The sequence below is a fragment of the Brachyhypopomus gauderio genome, chromosome 6 (assembly GCF_052324685.1).
Source record: "Brachyhypopomus gauderio isolate BG-103 chromosome 6, BGAUD_0.2, whole genome shotgun sequence".
Classification (NCBI taxonomy): domain Eukaryota; kingdom Metazoa; phylum Chordata; class Actinopteri; order Gymnotiformes; family Hypopomidae; genus Brachyhypopomus; species Brachyhypopomus gauderio.
In genome coordinates, this window is record NC_135216.1 from 9108813 (window position 1) to 9121565 (window position 12753).

Here is a 12753-nt window from a genome sequence, read left to right on the forward strand (position 1 = left end):
TACTCTTCCTTGGCCTCCATATAAGCTCTGTGCAAATGAGCTTTTAATCCATGACAATGTCACACTCATGTTTTAATCCTGTTCCCTATCATACCGCTTCTGTGCGCTGGTGGGCGGTAGTCTATTTTTGTGCTTCTCATATTGTGAAATGAATTATTTAAATTTTTTTACTGAAAAACACAATTTATGATGATCTTCATGTTGCAGGTTTGGCATAGAGAATAAGCCATTTTTATATCCAAATTTATGCCCGGCATAAAGTTTTAGTCATCTATTTTCACTGTGCTGAGCCATCCAAATTCAGCCCATTCCAGATGGCGTGCAATAAGCCAAGCCCCTCTGATCGACAGATCACTGCAGCAGAGCATACAGACACCTCCCCACTTCCACACTTCCTCATGAACAACGCAGGCTCATAAATATTCACGTGTTGTTCTGAGGTATGCAGCTTCATGAATATTCATGAAAACAAAAAAAGGCTTTTGATAGGTAAACCAATTTTTTTTTTTGCAGATGCCTGCAGTTTGAAGCTTCAAAAGCTTATACACCCCTCAACAGACATAGCTTATTTCCAGTGCCTCGTAGGTTCAACAAAAATGCTTTATTCTAGCAAGTGTAGAGAGGAGCATTTTCTGAGGACATTCCTGTCATGGACGTGCCCAACCTCTCAACGCTAGCAGTTGTGCCAGTAGTGGTGGCATCAGCAGGAGAGAGGCTGCTTCAGGGCTGAGGCAGGGTGAGGTTCTGTTTCACTGCTCTCAGCGCAGACTGTATCGATTTATCCCAGCACAGAGAAAATAAAGGCTCACGCAGAAAGCTCCACTTTGCCCAGTGGCTGTCCATTTCAGCACGTTCACACGCTCATTGGATTCTCCCTGAGGCCATGGTTTAGAAAGAGAGAGAAGGAGAAGGAAAGAGAGGGAGAGGGGGAGGAGAGAGTGAGGGAGATGGGGAGAGGGTGAGGGAGTGAAGGAGAGAGAAAGAGTGAGGGAAAGGGAGGAGAGAGAGGGTAAGGGAGAGAGTCAGGAAGAGAGGGAGAGAGAGTGAGGGAAAGAGGGAGGAGAGAAGGTAAGGGAGAGAGTGAGAGAGAGAGTGAGAGAGTGAGGGAGGGAGAGAGGAAGAGGGAGAGAGAGTAAATGAGAGAGTGAAGGAGAGAGGGAGGGAGAGAGAGAGAGTAAAGGAGAGAGTGAGGGAGGAGCACACACTTGTTATTTCTCTCCTTCCTTGTGATGTGATTGGTGGGCATCCCGCAGAGATTCATTTTTAATTGTGCAATGCAATGCTTCAGCTCAGTAGTGGCTATTCACATGGGGGCATGCAGGCGTGCATATTCCCCATCTATCCTGCCTGGGCGTCTCCTCACATATTCATGCGGACGGCCAAATGAGGAATCAATGGTAATGTGTGTGCCTAGAGGTCTGGGAAACTTTTTCTGACAGTTAATATGAATCTGTACTTCAGTGCTAATATCAAAACAACAAACACAAGACAGAACGGATGAGCACTGGTAATGGGAGCAGTGAGAAACTGGGCACATTTGTGAGTCTCTAGCACAACAAATGGGCTAACAAGTTCAACAAACTGTATCAGATTATGGGACACTGTGTGCATGTGAGTAACCCTGACGTTTGACCATGTGCCCTGCAGGTGGGTGCCTGGCCACAAGTCAGCCTGTAGCAGACAGGTCATGTGACCCAGCCTGCGACAAAACCCACTCTTACTGCACCGAGGTTGTGTGTGTGTGTGTGTGTGTGTGTGTGTGTGTGTGTGTGTGTGTGTGTGTGTGGACCCGCTGGCCTGTGTGTACCACTCTAGCATAGGCAAAGTGTCAACAGGGCTCAGGGGGATGATTGTGCTACCGCTGGGTCTGCTACACTCAGAGAGCGCAAGGGAGAGAGAGACAGTGAGAGAGAGAGAGAGAGAGAGAGAGAGAGAGAGAGAGAGAGAGAGAGTGTGAGAGAGAGAGAGAGAGTGAGAGGGAAAGGATTGAGTTTATAAATCTCTGAAAAACAAATATGGTCGATTACATGTAAGACATATTAGTATATTTTGACGATACATGGATAAAAAAGAACAATAACCCAGCTAATATGCTACTGTATCAAAATAATTGACTTCACACAAGTCGCGTGACATTTTACAATCAATGAAATTTTTACAAACTCTACATTATACAACACACAGTCTGAATGCACCATGAAGACAGAACTATAATATCTTCCATTCAAAAACACACAAAGCCAAATTTAGCATGTCAACGCAAATATGCTAGTCATTGCCCTGAGTCAATGCTCTTGCTATTGTGGTGGGTGGTGAGTAGTGTGTGTGTCTGAGTCTGTGTATGTTTTTTTTTTATACATGTTAAATATATTCTTAAATATTTCCGGAAATTGTTTAGTTCCATGCCCTCAGTGTGTATAAAGATGTGCAGATAGCTTCCTGTCTAAGAACTCAACATGGATGCAGTGGTGATTGGATGTATTTGTCATGCAGTGCAGTTGTTCATGTACGAGGCGAGCAGCTCGGACTAGTGAGTGAACGCCTGCCGTGGCCGATCCGTTTCCGGCACTGTGGCCCTGTTCCTTATGTCTGCCCCTGGATCAGGCGTCCTCTCTCACCAGGGCTGAGCGCTGGCGTAGGCAGTGATTATCTTCCCCAGACTCCAGGGCTAAATCTAAGACTTCTGCTAAATGTAGACAAAGTGAGGAGAAAGCACATCGGGATTCAGTGGGGTGTCGAAGGCCTCTCTGTGTTCTCCGTCATACACATACACACACAGACACACTCACACACACACACACACACACCTCTTAACAGAAAAATACAAGGACACACACACACAGGGAAAATACATGCTAACCGAGAACAACAACCCCCCCCCATCAGAGCACCCCCACCCAGGCAGCTATGTGTATGCCACACAAGTGTGTCGTCTGAGCTATTGCCTTCACAAAATGTCTGCTCTGCTGTACTGCTACAAACCTCATCAACCCAACAGGCCCAGTAGAATTAAGGTTACTGCTTCTTAGACATGCTATTAGCAGAAGAGAGAAGCCCCACAGACTAAAGTGATGTTCTAGAAAAAAAGACACCTTTGGAGGCACTTGTTTATTAGGGTTACATCATACTCGAAATGAAACAGTGACAACAACAAATATAAATAAATTTTAATAGTTATAGAAGACAGCCATTTAGAAGCCAGGGAAATCCCCTAGCTCCCAAGCTAGTGAGAAGAAATGTTAGGACAGCCTTTGTTTCGCCTGCTTGCCGTGTCTTTGTAGCTCTGTGTTCACTGGAGTGTTGCTGCCCCCTGCAGGCCGGTGTATGCGGCTGCGAGGAGGGCTTTACTGAAGTGATGACATCGGATGGGGTCCTGGACCAGTGCACAGTGATTCCAGTGTTGGAGATCCCCACTGCAGGGGACAGCAAGGCTGATGTTAAGACCATCAGGGCCATGAGTCCCACCCTGTCCACTTCCAGCCTACCAGGCCGCTCTGGTCGAACCTGGTTCCTGCAGCCCTTCGGACCTGGTGAGCCTTAAATGTGTGATTATTTTCCTTACACAGATTCTCATTGGCATTGATAGTTACTAAAGTATATATATGTATTATTACTATTGTTACTATTATTAGCATTAGTAGTAATAGTATTATTTGGCTGTATTTGCAGTAAGCTGCCCAACTTGTTGGCCTGTTTGAGTAGCCAAGCTCGCGAAACCAAGTTTGCATAGCCTCGCCCTCATAGCCCCACCCTCGTAGCCCCACCCTTGTAGCCCCGCCCTCGTAGCCTCGCCCTCATAGCCCCGCCCTCGTAGCCCCACCCTCGTAGCCCCGCCCTCGTAGCCTCGCCCTCATAGCCCCGCCCTCGTAGCCCCACCCTCGTAGCCCCGCCCTCGTAGCCTCGCCCTCATAGCCCCGCCCTCGGAGCCCCACCCTCGTAGCCCCGCCCTCGTAGCCTGCCATAAGGAGCCAGGAATCAGCAGCACATGTGAGCAGCTGGCGTTGATTGGCCTCTGTCCCTGTGTGCAGATGGCAAACTGAAGACGTGGGTGTACGGCGTGGCGGCAGGAGCGTTGGTGTTGCTGGTCTTCATCTTCTCCATGACTTATTTAGCCTGGTAAGAGCATTCATCATTAACAACAAACTCCTGCGCATTAACTTGACATGTCTGTAGTTCAAGGTCTGTAGCAAGATTTTGGCAGATCATTCAATCATTTTACATATTTTAATTAATGTGACACACCTATGTTAACTGCATTTTTTTTTTTGTACAAAATGAAAAAGATCCCAAATGAAACAATGTTCAGATATTATGGAAACAGGCCATTTCTCAAACACAATAGAACACATATGTCATTTCTTTAGTGAAGCCACAACCCAAATGTTGAATATGACTGGTTGTTTATATTGATTTAGAGCCACCTCTGGCTACACAAATCCTGATCTTAATGTCATTAATCACAATAACAGACTAACATGTGGCTTTGCATCGCCTTGTGGTCCTGTGGCCCTGCAGCTCTGAGGCTCTTTAGTCCTGTAACTCTGTGGCCCTATGGACCTGTGAATCTGTGGCCCTGTGACTCTGTGGCCCCATGACCCTGTGAATCTGTGGCCCTGTGACTCTGTGGCCCCATGACCCTGTGAATCTGTGGCCCTGTGACTCTGTGGTCCTGTGACTCTGTGGCCCTGTGACTCTGTGGCCCCATGACCCTGTGAATCTGTGGCCCTGTGACTATGTGGCCCCATGACCCTGTGAATCTGTGACTCTGTGGTACTATGGCCCTGTGAATCTGTGGTCCTGTAGCTCTGTGGCTCTTTAGTCCTGTAACTCTGTGGCCCTGTGACTCTGTGGCCCTATGGCCCTGTGACTCTGTAGCCCATCTGACTCTGTGGTCCTATGGCCCTGTGACTCTGTGGTCCTGTGACTCTGTGGCCCTGTGACTCTGTGGTCCTGTGGCCCTGTGATTCTGTGGCCCTGTGACTCTGTGGTCCTGTGGCCCTGTGATTCTGTGGCCCTGTGACTCTGTGGTCCTGTGGCCCTGTGACTCTGTGGCCCTGTGACTCTGTGGCCCTGTGGCCCTGTGAAACTGTGGCTCTGTGGCCCTGTGGTCCTATGGCCCTGTGACTCTGTGGCCCTGTGACTCTGTGGCCCTGTGACTCTGTGGCCCTGTGACTCTGTGGTCCTGTGACTCTGTGACTCTGTGGTCCTATGGCCCTGTGACTCTGTGGTCCTATGGCCCTGTGACTCTGTGGTCCTGTGACTCTGTGGTCCTATGGCCCTGTGACTCTGTGGCCCTGTGACTCTGTGGTCCTGTGGCCCTGTGACTCTGTGGTCCTATAGCCCTGTGACTCTGTGGCCCTGTGACTCTGTGGTCCTGTGACTCTGTGGTCCTATGGCCCTGTGACTCTGTGGTCCTATGGCCCTGTGACTCTGTGGTCCTGTGACTCTGTGGTCCTATGGCCCTGTGACTCTGTGGCCCTGTGACTCTGTGGTCCTGTGGCCCTGTGACTCTGTGGTCCTATAGCCCTGTGACTCTGTGGTCCTATAGCCCTGTGACTCTGTGGTCATATAGCCCTGTGACTCTGTGGTCATATAGCCCTGTGACTGTGGTCCTATGGCCCTGTGACTCTGTGGTCCTATGGCCCTGTGACTTTGTGGTCATATAGCCCTGTGACTCTGTGGTCATATAGCCCTGTGACTCTGTGGTCCTATGGCCCTGTGACTCTGTGGTCCTATGGCCCTATGACTCTGTGGTCCTGTGACTCTGTGGTCCTATGGTCCTGTGACTCTGTGGTCCTGTGACTCTGTGGTCCTGTGGCCCTGTGACTCTGTGGTCCTATGGTCCTGTGACTCTGTGGTCCTGTGACTCTGTGGTCCTGTGACTCTGTGGTCCTATGGCCCTGTGACTCTGTGGTCCTGTGACTCTATGGTCCTGTGACTCTGTGGTCCTGTAACTCTGTGGTCCTATGGCCCTGTGACTCTGTGGTCCTGTGACTCTGTGGTCCTGTGACTCTGTGGTCCTGTGGCCCTGTGACTCTGTGGTCCTGTAACTCTGTGGTCCTATGGCCCTGCTCAGGGCTCCCCCTCCCACTCACCTTCACAACGCAACCCATTACAGACATAGATGGATGTCAGCTATGACCTCCTTGCCAATGCAAGATACCGAGATTTACATGATTTTTACTTTAGTTTAATAGTTTATAATAAATAATCCCATGTTCTTACATATACAAAAGTCACTCCTTGTAGACCAGGTCTGTTAAAATGCCTGAGGCATTGGTGGCAGTTTTTCGATCAACATTGCCCCCTGTTGGTTTCTTTTAAAATTGCTCATAATTAGCACTCTCTATAGCCCCTTCAGATATGTCTCTACATTTGTTCTGAATCTATTAACAAGGATAATAAGATGTCCACTACAAATTAATTACCCATATTTAATCAACCAGTTTAATTTCAGCAAGTCACTTGACCTGACACTTTGAGATTTTGTCGCTATGATGTGGTATTAAGTACATTTGTCATAATATCCTGTCCCTAACTTTGTTCATTGTTTCTGTCATAGTGCTCACTAAGGTAAGACTCACAGTTCTCAGAGTGCCATTATTTGCTTCCTCATGCCTTCTTGTGCCCCAAGTCATCTGTTTTACTTTCTAGATACAGATTGGCAGTAACTAGTACTATTAAAAGAACAAAACAATAACCATAATAAAAGAGCTTTCTTTGTAGTTGCATTATTTACACATTATTATTATATTTATTATTATTGTCCCCCAGAATGATACAGTACACAGATCGCTCACCTGCAAATAGATGCTGTAGTGTACTGTATTACAGGAGTATGAGCTATACTGATGTATAAGCTATACATAGCCATTGCATGACAATCAGGCTTTTACTAAAAGCATGACGGTTAACGTTGAAATGCATGAGACACCACAGCGCAGAAGCTACACAGCAAGGCCAGTCTGTACCGTTTAAACCACAGAGATGCTTTGCTCAGTTACTAAGGTATTTGGATATCAAGCTGTTTCAATTCAAGCTTAACCAATTAGAAATAATTGTACTTGGAGTAGATGTGTTACGAGAGTTTTGACGAGAAAGCGCAAAAGCATATTTTACATTCCAGTCCTCGTTGATCTATTTAAAAAACACGACTGCATTGCTCACCCAGTGGATCTATTTTTTTTTTCCTTTCAGCAAAAAGCCAAAGAAGCCCCAGAGGAGACAGATGAACAACAGACTGAAGCCTCTGACTCTGGCGTACGACGGCGATGCTGATATGTAGCCTTCCTGTAGCTGCCACTGCTACAGCAGAGGGGCCGGTCTGCTCCCCACCCACGCCTCAGGACCCTGGGCCTCGGACCGACGCATCGCGTTCTCCATGACGGAGACTCCAGCTCACTCTCTGTTCAGAACTGGCCTTTGTTTGTCCCTCCTTTCTTTTTTCTTTTCTTTCAAATTTGAGAAAAAAACAAAAAATCTTATTTTCGATTTTCACTGGAGCCTTGACAGACATTTGTCTTATGGAAGTCTGACTCCATCTTTCTGCCATTCTGTAACATAGGTTTTTCGGGAGGAAAGCTGTTGGACTGGACTGGGCCTTTTCTATGATAGACGGGCTTTGCCACGAAAGCCTGAACATGCCAGTTACATCCTCACACATGCAAATTCTTCATTCTTCTCACAGTTCATGTTAAAGTGGCCATTTACTGTTTTACCATTAAACATACTCTATTTGGGTTTGGTTCTTTTGCAGCCACCTGCTCTGCTGTATCAGGATTTTGCATTTGATTTTACAGGCCTAATATCTCCCTCTACAGAAATGACGGCTCACCTCTCCCCTCTCTCCAGATAGACCCGCCTCTCCCTGTGTCCGGATAGGCCCACCTCTCACTCTCTCTGGATAGGCCCGCCTCTCCCATTCTCTGGATAGGCCCGCCTCTCCCCTCTCTGGATAGGCCCACCTCTCTCCTTCTTTGGATAGGCCCACCTCTCCCCTTCTCTTGATAGGCCCGCCTCTCCCTCTCTCTGGATGGCCCCGCATCTCTCCTCTCCGGATAGGCCCGCCTCTCCCTCTTTCTGGATAGGCCCGCCTCTCCCTCTTTCTGGATAGGCCCGCCTCTCCCCTCTCCAGATAGGCCCGCATCTCCCCTCTCCGGATAGGCCCGCCTCTCCCCTTCACTGGATAGGCCCTCTTCTCCCTGTCTCCAGATAGGTCCGCCTCTACCCCTTCCATATTCAGGTCCCATTTTGCACTATATTAGTGCAGCATGATTACTTATAACATTGCCATAGAAAACTGCCTCTCTCAATACAAATGATGTACAGTCTTGTGCTAGCCGTGTAAAAAAAAAAAAAAAAAAAAAAAGTAGACCTTTTTTTGCAGAATGAACTTGCAAATGTTTGTTTAAAGTTGTTTACCTCCTATTTGTGATAAGACGGGGCACAAATGTAAAATACTTTTTGTGGTTGCCACTATCCCCTTGTAACATGTACATCTGGAGTCTGCTAAGTGTTGCCTGACTGAATTTATGTATGTCATTTTTATTATTTATTTATTTACTTATTTATTTTAGACAGTGGATATTGGAGGCACAGCTTACAAAATTGTTTCTATAGATTTCATTCATATTTCTTTCTAATGTAATGGCTCCATTATCGCAATTTGAGAGCTTTAAGGGTATTGAAAAAGGGGAATGTTAATTTAATAAATACTGATTCTGATATGTTCAACTGGAGCTTTTGTGTAGAAAAATACCTACAGGTGATATCACAACAGCTGCAGTCTCCCCGCAGAGTGGCGATGACATCGGCTGGGTTAAGCATTAATGTACTGGAGAGTTAATGTTCTCAAAGAAACAGAAAAAAGTGTCATACTGAACTTTCTCCAGAGGTGAATCAAGGTTCATCAGTTTCATTGAAGCAAAACATGTGATTGATCTCAGTGTGCACAAGGGTGCAAATTAGAATGATTGGTGAAGTACGCAGCATATGTGCAGAAGGAAAAACATGTTCTGCGTTTGCATCGTGAACATGTGGAGTATTAATGTGCAGTCGAAGGCAAAGGGTGTATCTTCAGTGACATATCATTAACCTCGCATTACTTTTTAACAAGTTATAAACAACAGGTGAATGGGATGTTTACTTTTTTGGTTAAATTACGAGTTGTAAATACAAGGATGATTTTATTTAATGATGATTTCTGTATTATATATAAATATGTTAATTTGTTTTTTAAATGCACAAAATGTTTAGAAAAGATTGTGCGTGTGCATGTGTGTGTGTGTGTGTGTGTGTGTGTGTGTGTGTGTGTGTGTGTGTGTGTGTGTGTGTGTGTGTGTGTGTGTGTGTGTGTGTGTGTGTATGTGTGTGTGAATGTGTGTGCAGAGAAAGAGAGAATGAAGGGCTCAGTTACTGCTCTTTTCTGGAGCCATCCAGATTTCCTGTTTGAAAGTGTTACTCAGCTTTGTCCTTTTCCTACAGGTCGTTTATATGTATCTGATGAATTGCTGATAATAAAGAAGAAAAAAAAATCATTTGGGATTATTTGATTTATTGTTGTTTCATAATGTACTTCAGACTATCAGCCTTGCTCAGTTTTACAAGAAAAAAAAATTCATTAATTAATAAGTATTTAAATTTTCCAAGTAATTTTACGTTTCAAAATTTGGGTGTATATAGACACATAGGACAGCCTGGTATCAAGGAATTGTCTGAAGAGGTCAAACCAATTGGGAAGTTCAAAATCTGGCCACTGAGAGGAGAACTTGCTGTAAACCAAGCAACAAATATAGTTGCTTCAGATAGCCCTGGTTCAGATAGCCCTAGTTCAGAATAACCCTGGTTCATTTAGCCCTGAATCGGGTTTGCCCTAGTTCACATAAACTTGGTTCATATAGCCCTGGTTCAGATAGCCCTAGTTCAGATGTTAACCCAATGTCATCCACAGCCATGATCTCACTGCTACCCTAATGACATCTAGACTTAATCTAGACTTATAAGCATATAACTCTAATGACAGATGACATTTCTGTTATACCGCTCAGTCATTGCCTTTTCTTTATTAGCTACCTCATTCTTTACCAGCTACCACATTCTTTATTAGCTACCTCATTCTTTACCAGCTACCTCATTCTTTATTAGCTACCACATTCTTTACCAGCTACCACATTCTTTATTAGCTACCTCATTCTTTACCAGCTACCTCATTCTTTACCAGCTACCACATTCTTTATTAGCTACCTCATTCTTTGCCAGCTACCACATTCTTTATTAGCTACCTCATTCTTTACCAGCTACCTCATTCTTTATTAGCTACCTCATTCTTTACCAGCTACCACATTCTTTATTAGCTACCTCATTCTTTACCAACTACCACATTCTTTATTAGCTACCTCATTCTTTACCAGCTACCACATTCTTTATTAGCTACCTCATTCTTTACCAGCTACCTCATTCTTTATTAGCTACCTCATTTTTTATTAACTACCTAATTCTTTACCAGCTACCTCATTCTTTATTAGCTACCTCATTTTTATTAACTACCTCATTCTTTATTAGCTACCTCATTTTTTATTAACTACCTAATTCTTTACCAGCTACCTCATTCTTTATTATCTACCTCATTTTTATTAACTACCTCATTCTTTACCAGCTACCTCATTCTTTACCAGCTACCTCATTCTTTATCAGCTACCTCATTCTTTACCAGCTACCTCATTCTTTACCAGCTACCTCATTCTTTATCAGCTACCTCATTCTTTACCAGCTACCTCATTCTTCAATAGCTACCTCATTCTTTACCAGCTACACTCTTTACTGTTCTTTACTGGCCCTGTCGTGTCTCACCCATGTTAACCTCACTGGGCTCCTTCACCAATATACCACGCCCTTAATCCTCTATTAGTGTTTCAATGGGTGCTGTGGCAATAGATATATAGACATGGCAATCAATTTCATTTGCTATCCTGATATTTGCTGTAATGAATAAACAATCAGAATCAAACCAGAGATCCCTATTATTGTACTAGGGGTTAACCTTGAACACTGGTTTCAATATTAATACCACGAGCCTGCTAAAGCAAGAATAAGAAATGAGATTTTAATGAATTTGGCTACTATTAGTGGAGTGATCTCTATAAAAGGAGTTACATGGGTCAATAAATAAATGTCTTGATAGAAAGGAAGACCTGTTAAAACTTGGCTGCAGGTATGTAGTCCAGAAATGACTGTAGAACTCCTTTACATGGGCTTATTTACACGCAAAAAACATCCTCAATCTGCTTTCTACTCAGGTTTTTCCATTTCACCAGGGCAGGAGAGCTCTGTCTGCAAAAGTCTAGACTCCTTCCCAAAGTGAGACATACCTGTCTCTCATAACGAGGAGCAGCAATCAGACAGTCAGGTGGAGTTACAGCAGCTCCACCCTCCAGCCCCCACAGAGGGATGAGCAGGGAGGGTGTAGGGGGTAATTGCAAGAGCCCCGGGGCTGAAGAATGTTTTGCTGATGCCAGAAGGGAAGAGCTAGCATCAGGCCCCCAATAATTTGATTACTTCTCCCTGTTGTCAGGGCACAGTTGTGGCTTAGGGGGGAAATAGAGACACTTCAAAAATGTGCTCTGCAGTCAGAAAGAGAGAAGAGGACCTACTACTATAGACTTTGACCTAAAATTTGATATAGAATTTTTAACTTTGGTATAGAATTTATAGATTTTAATCTTGAGTGGAAAGTCACATTACCACTTATGTCAAAGCAACAACGTATTTAGACTTATAATCATATATTCACAATCTGTTGGTTTAAGTCTCAGAGCGTGTGTGTTTTCCTGAACTCTCATGGTCAGGGAACATGGCTTTTTGACCTTGCCTTGATGACAGTGGGAGCGTAGAGGGAATCAGTCATTTATCACCTGTGAGATGGTGGTGGAGGTGAAGGCAAGAGAAGACAAGAAGCACGGTACTCAGTGGAGTAGTGGTTAGAAAAGCCATGCAGACTGCGCCTTGCGGTTTTGTACACATCGAAAGTTCGAAATAGATACATAGTTGTACATTGCTGAGAGCTGACAGGCTATGAGGTGTTGAAAGTTCCCTTTCTCTAGGCTGCTTGGTACAGTCAGCTTTGAAAGTGTAATGAAAACCATGCGAGTTGGAAAAGTGCATAAATACATATACAGTGATATTCAGGGTCAAAATCAGCAAACAGGAGCGCGGTACAGGAAGTGCAGACTGCTCACCGTTAGAATGTGGAAATCTTGAAAATCGAGGCATCTGTGCCAGATTTGCATTAGTCAAAGACACCTGCTGAACAGGGGCAGAAAACTGAAGTCAACTTACACAGACAATATGCATCTACCACCCAAATAAGATGCAAAATGCTTGTGAAAGATGTTATCATTTAAGTCTGTTGAGTGATTTATTTTAGTTGGGAATGTCATCCTAATAATAAAAAAATGACTATAAACAAATATATTTATGGTTAAACTATGTGTAAAATATGAACAAAAAGATGTGATTGCTCACCTTCAGATATTTACAGATGATGCAGTTGCTCTGACAACCACAAGGTGTCACTAGAAGATAGTGGCAAATAGTGAAGCGTGCAACCAAAGCAGCGCGAATCTTGTTGAATGACACGCTTGGAATCAAAGTGATTATGTGAAAAAAGTCGTTAGTAAATCGTTAATATTAATAAACCAACATTATAATGTCAACGAGTGTTTTTATAATCTTTATGAATGATTCCCAGAGGTGAAT

The 12753-nt window shown here is 44.4% G+C and overlaps 1 protein-coding gene across 1 annotated transcript in view; it reads left to right on the forward strand.

Moving 5' to 3' along the window:
• Positions 1-8382, forward strand: part of thsd7aa (thrombospondin, type I, domain containing 7Aa) — a 79938-nt gene extending 71556 nt beyond the window's left edge. Inside the window, exons 25-28 of the mRNA XM_077008519.1 lie at positions 1648-1730; positions 3317-3530; positions 4029-4116; positions 7198-8382. Coding sequence (XP_076864634.1) covers positions 1648-1730; positions 3317-3530; positions 4029-4116; positions 7198-7285 — 473 coding nt within the window. The 3' untranslated portion in view covers positions 7286-8382. The remainder of the gene's footprint in view (positions 1-1647; positions 1731-3316; positions 3531-4028; positions 4117-7197) is intronic.
• The last annotated feature ends 4371 nt before the right edge of the window (positions 8383-12753 follow it).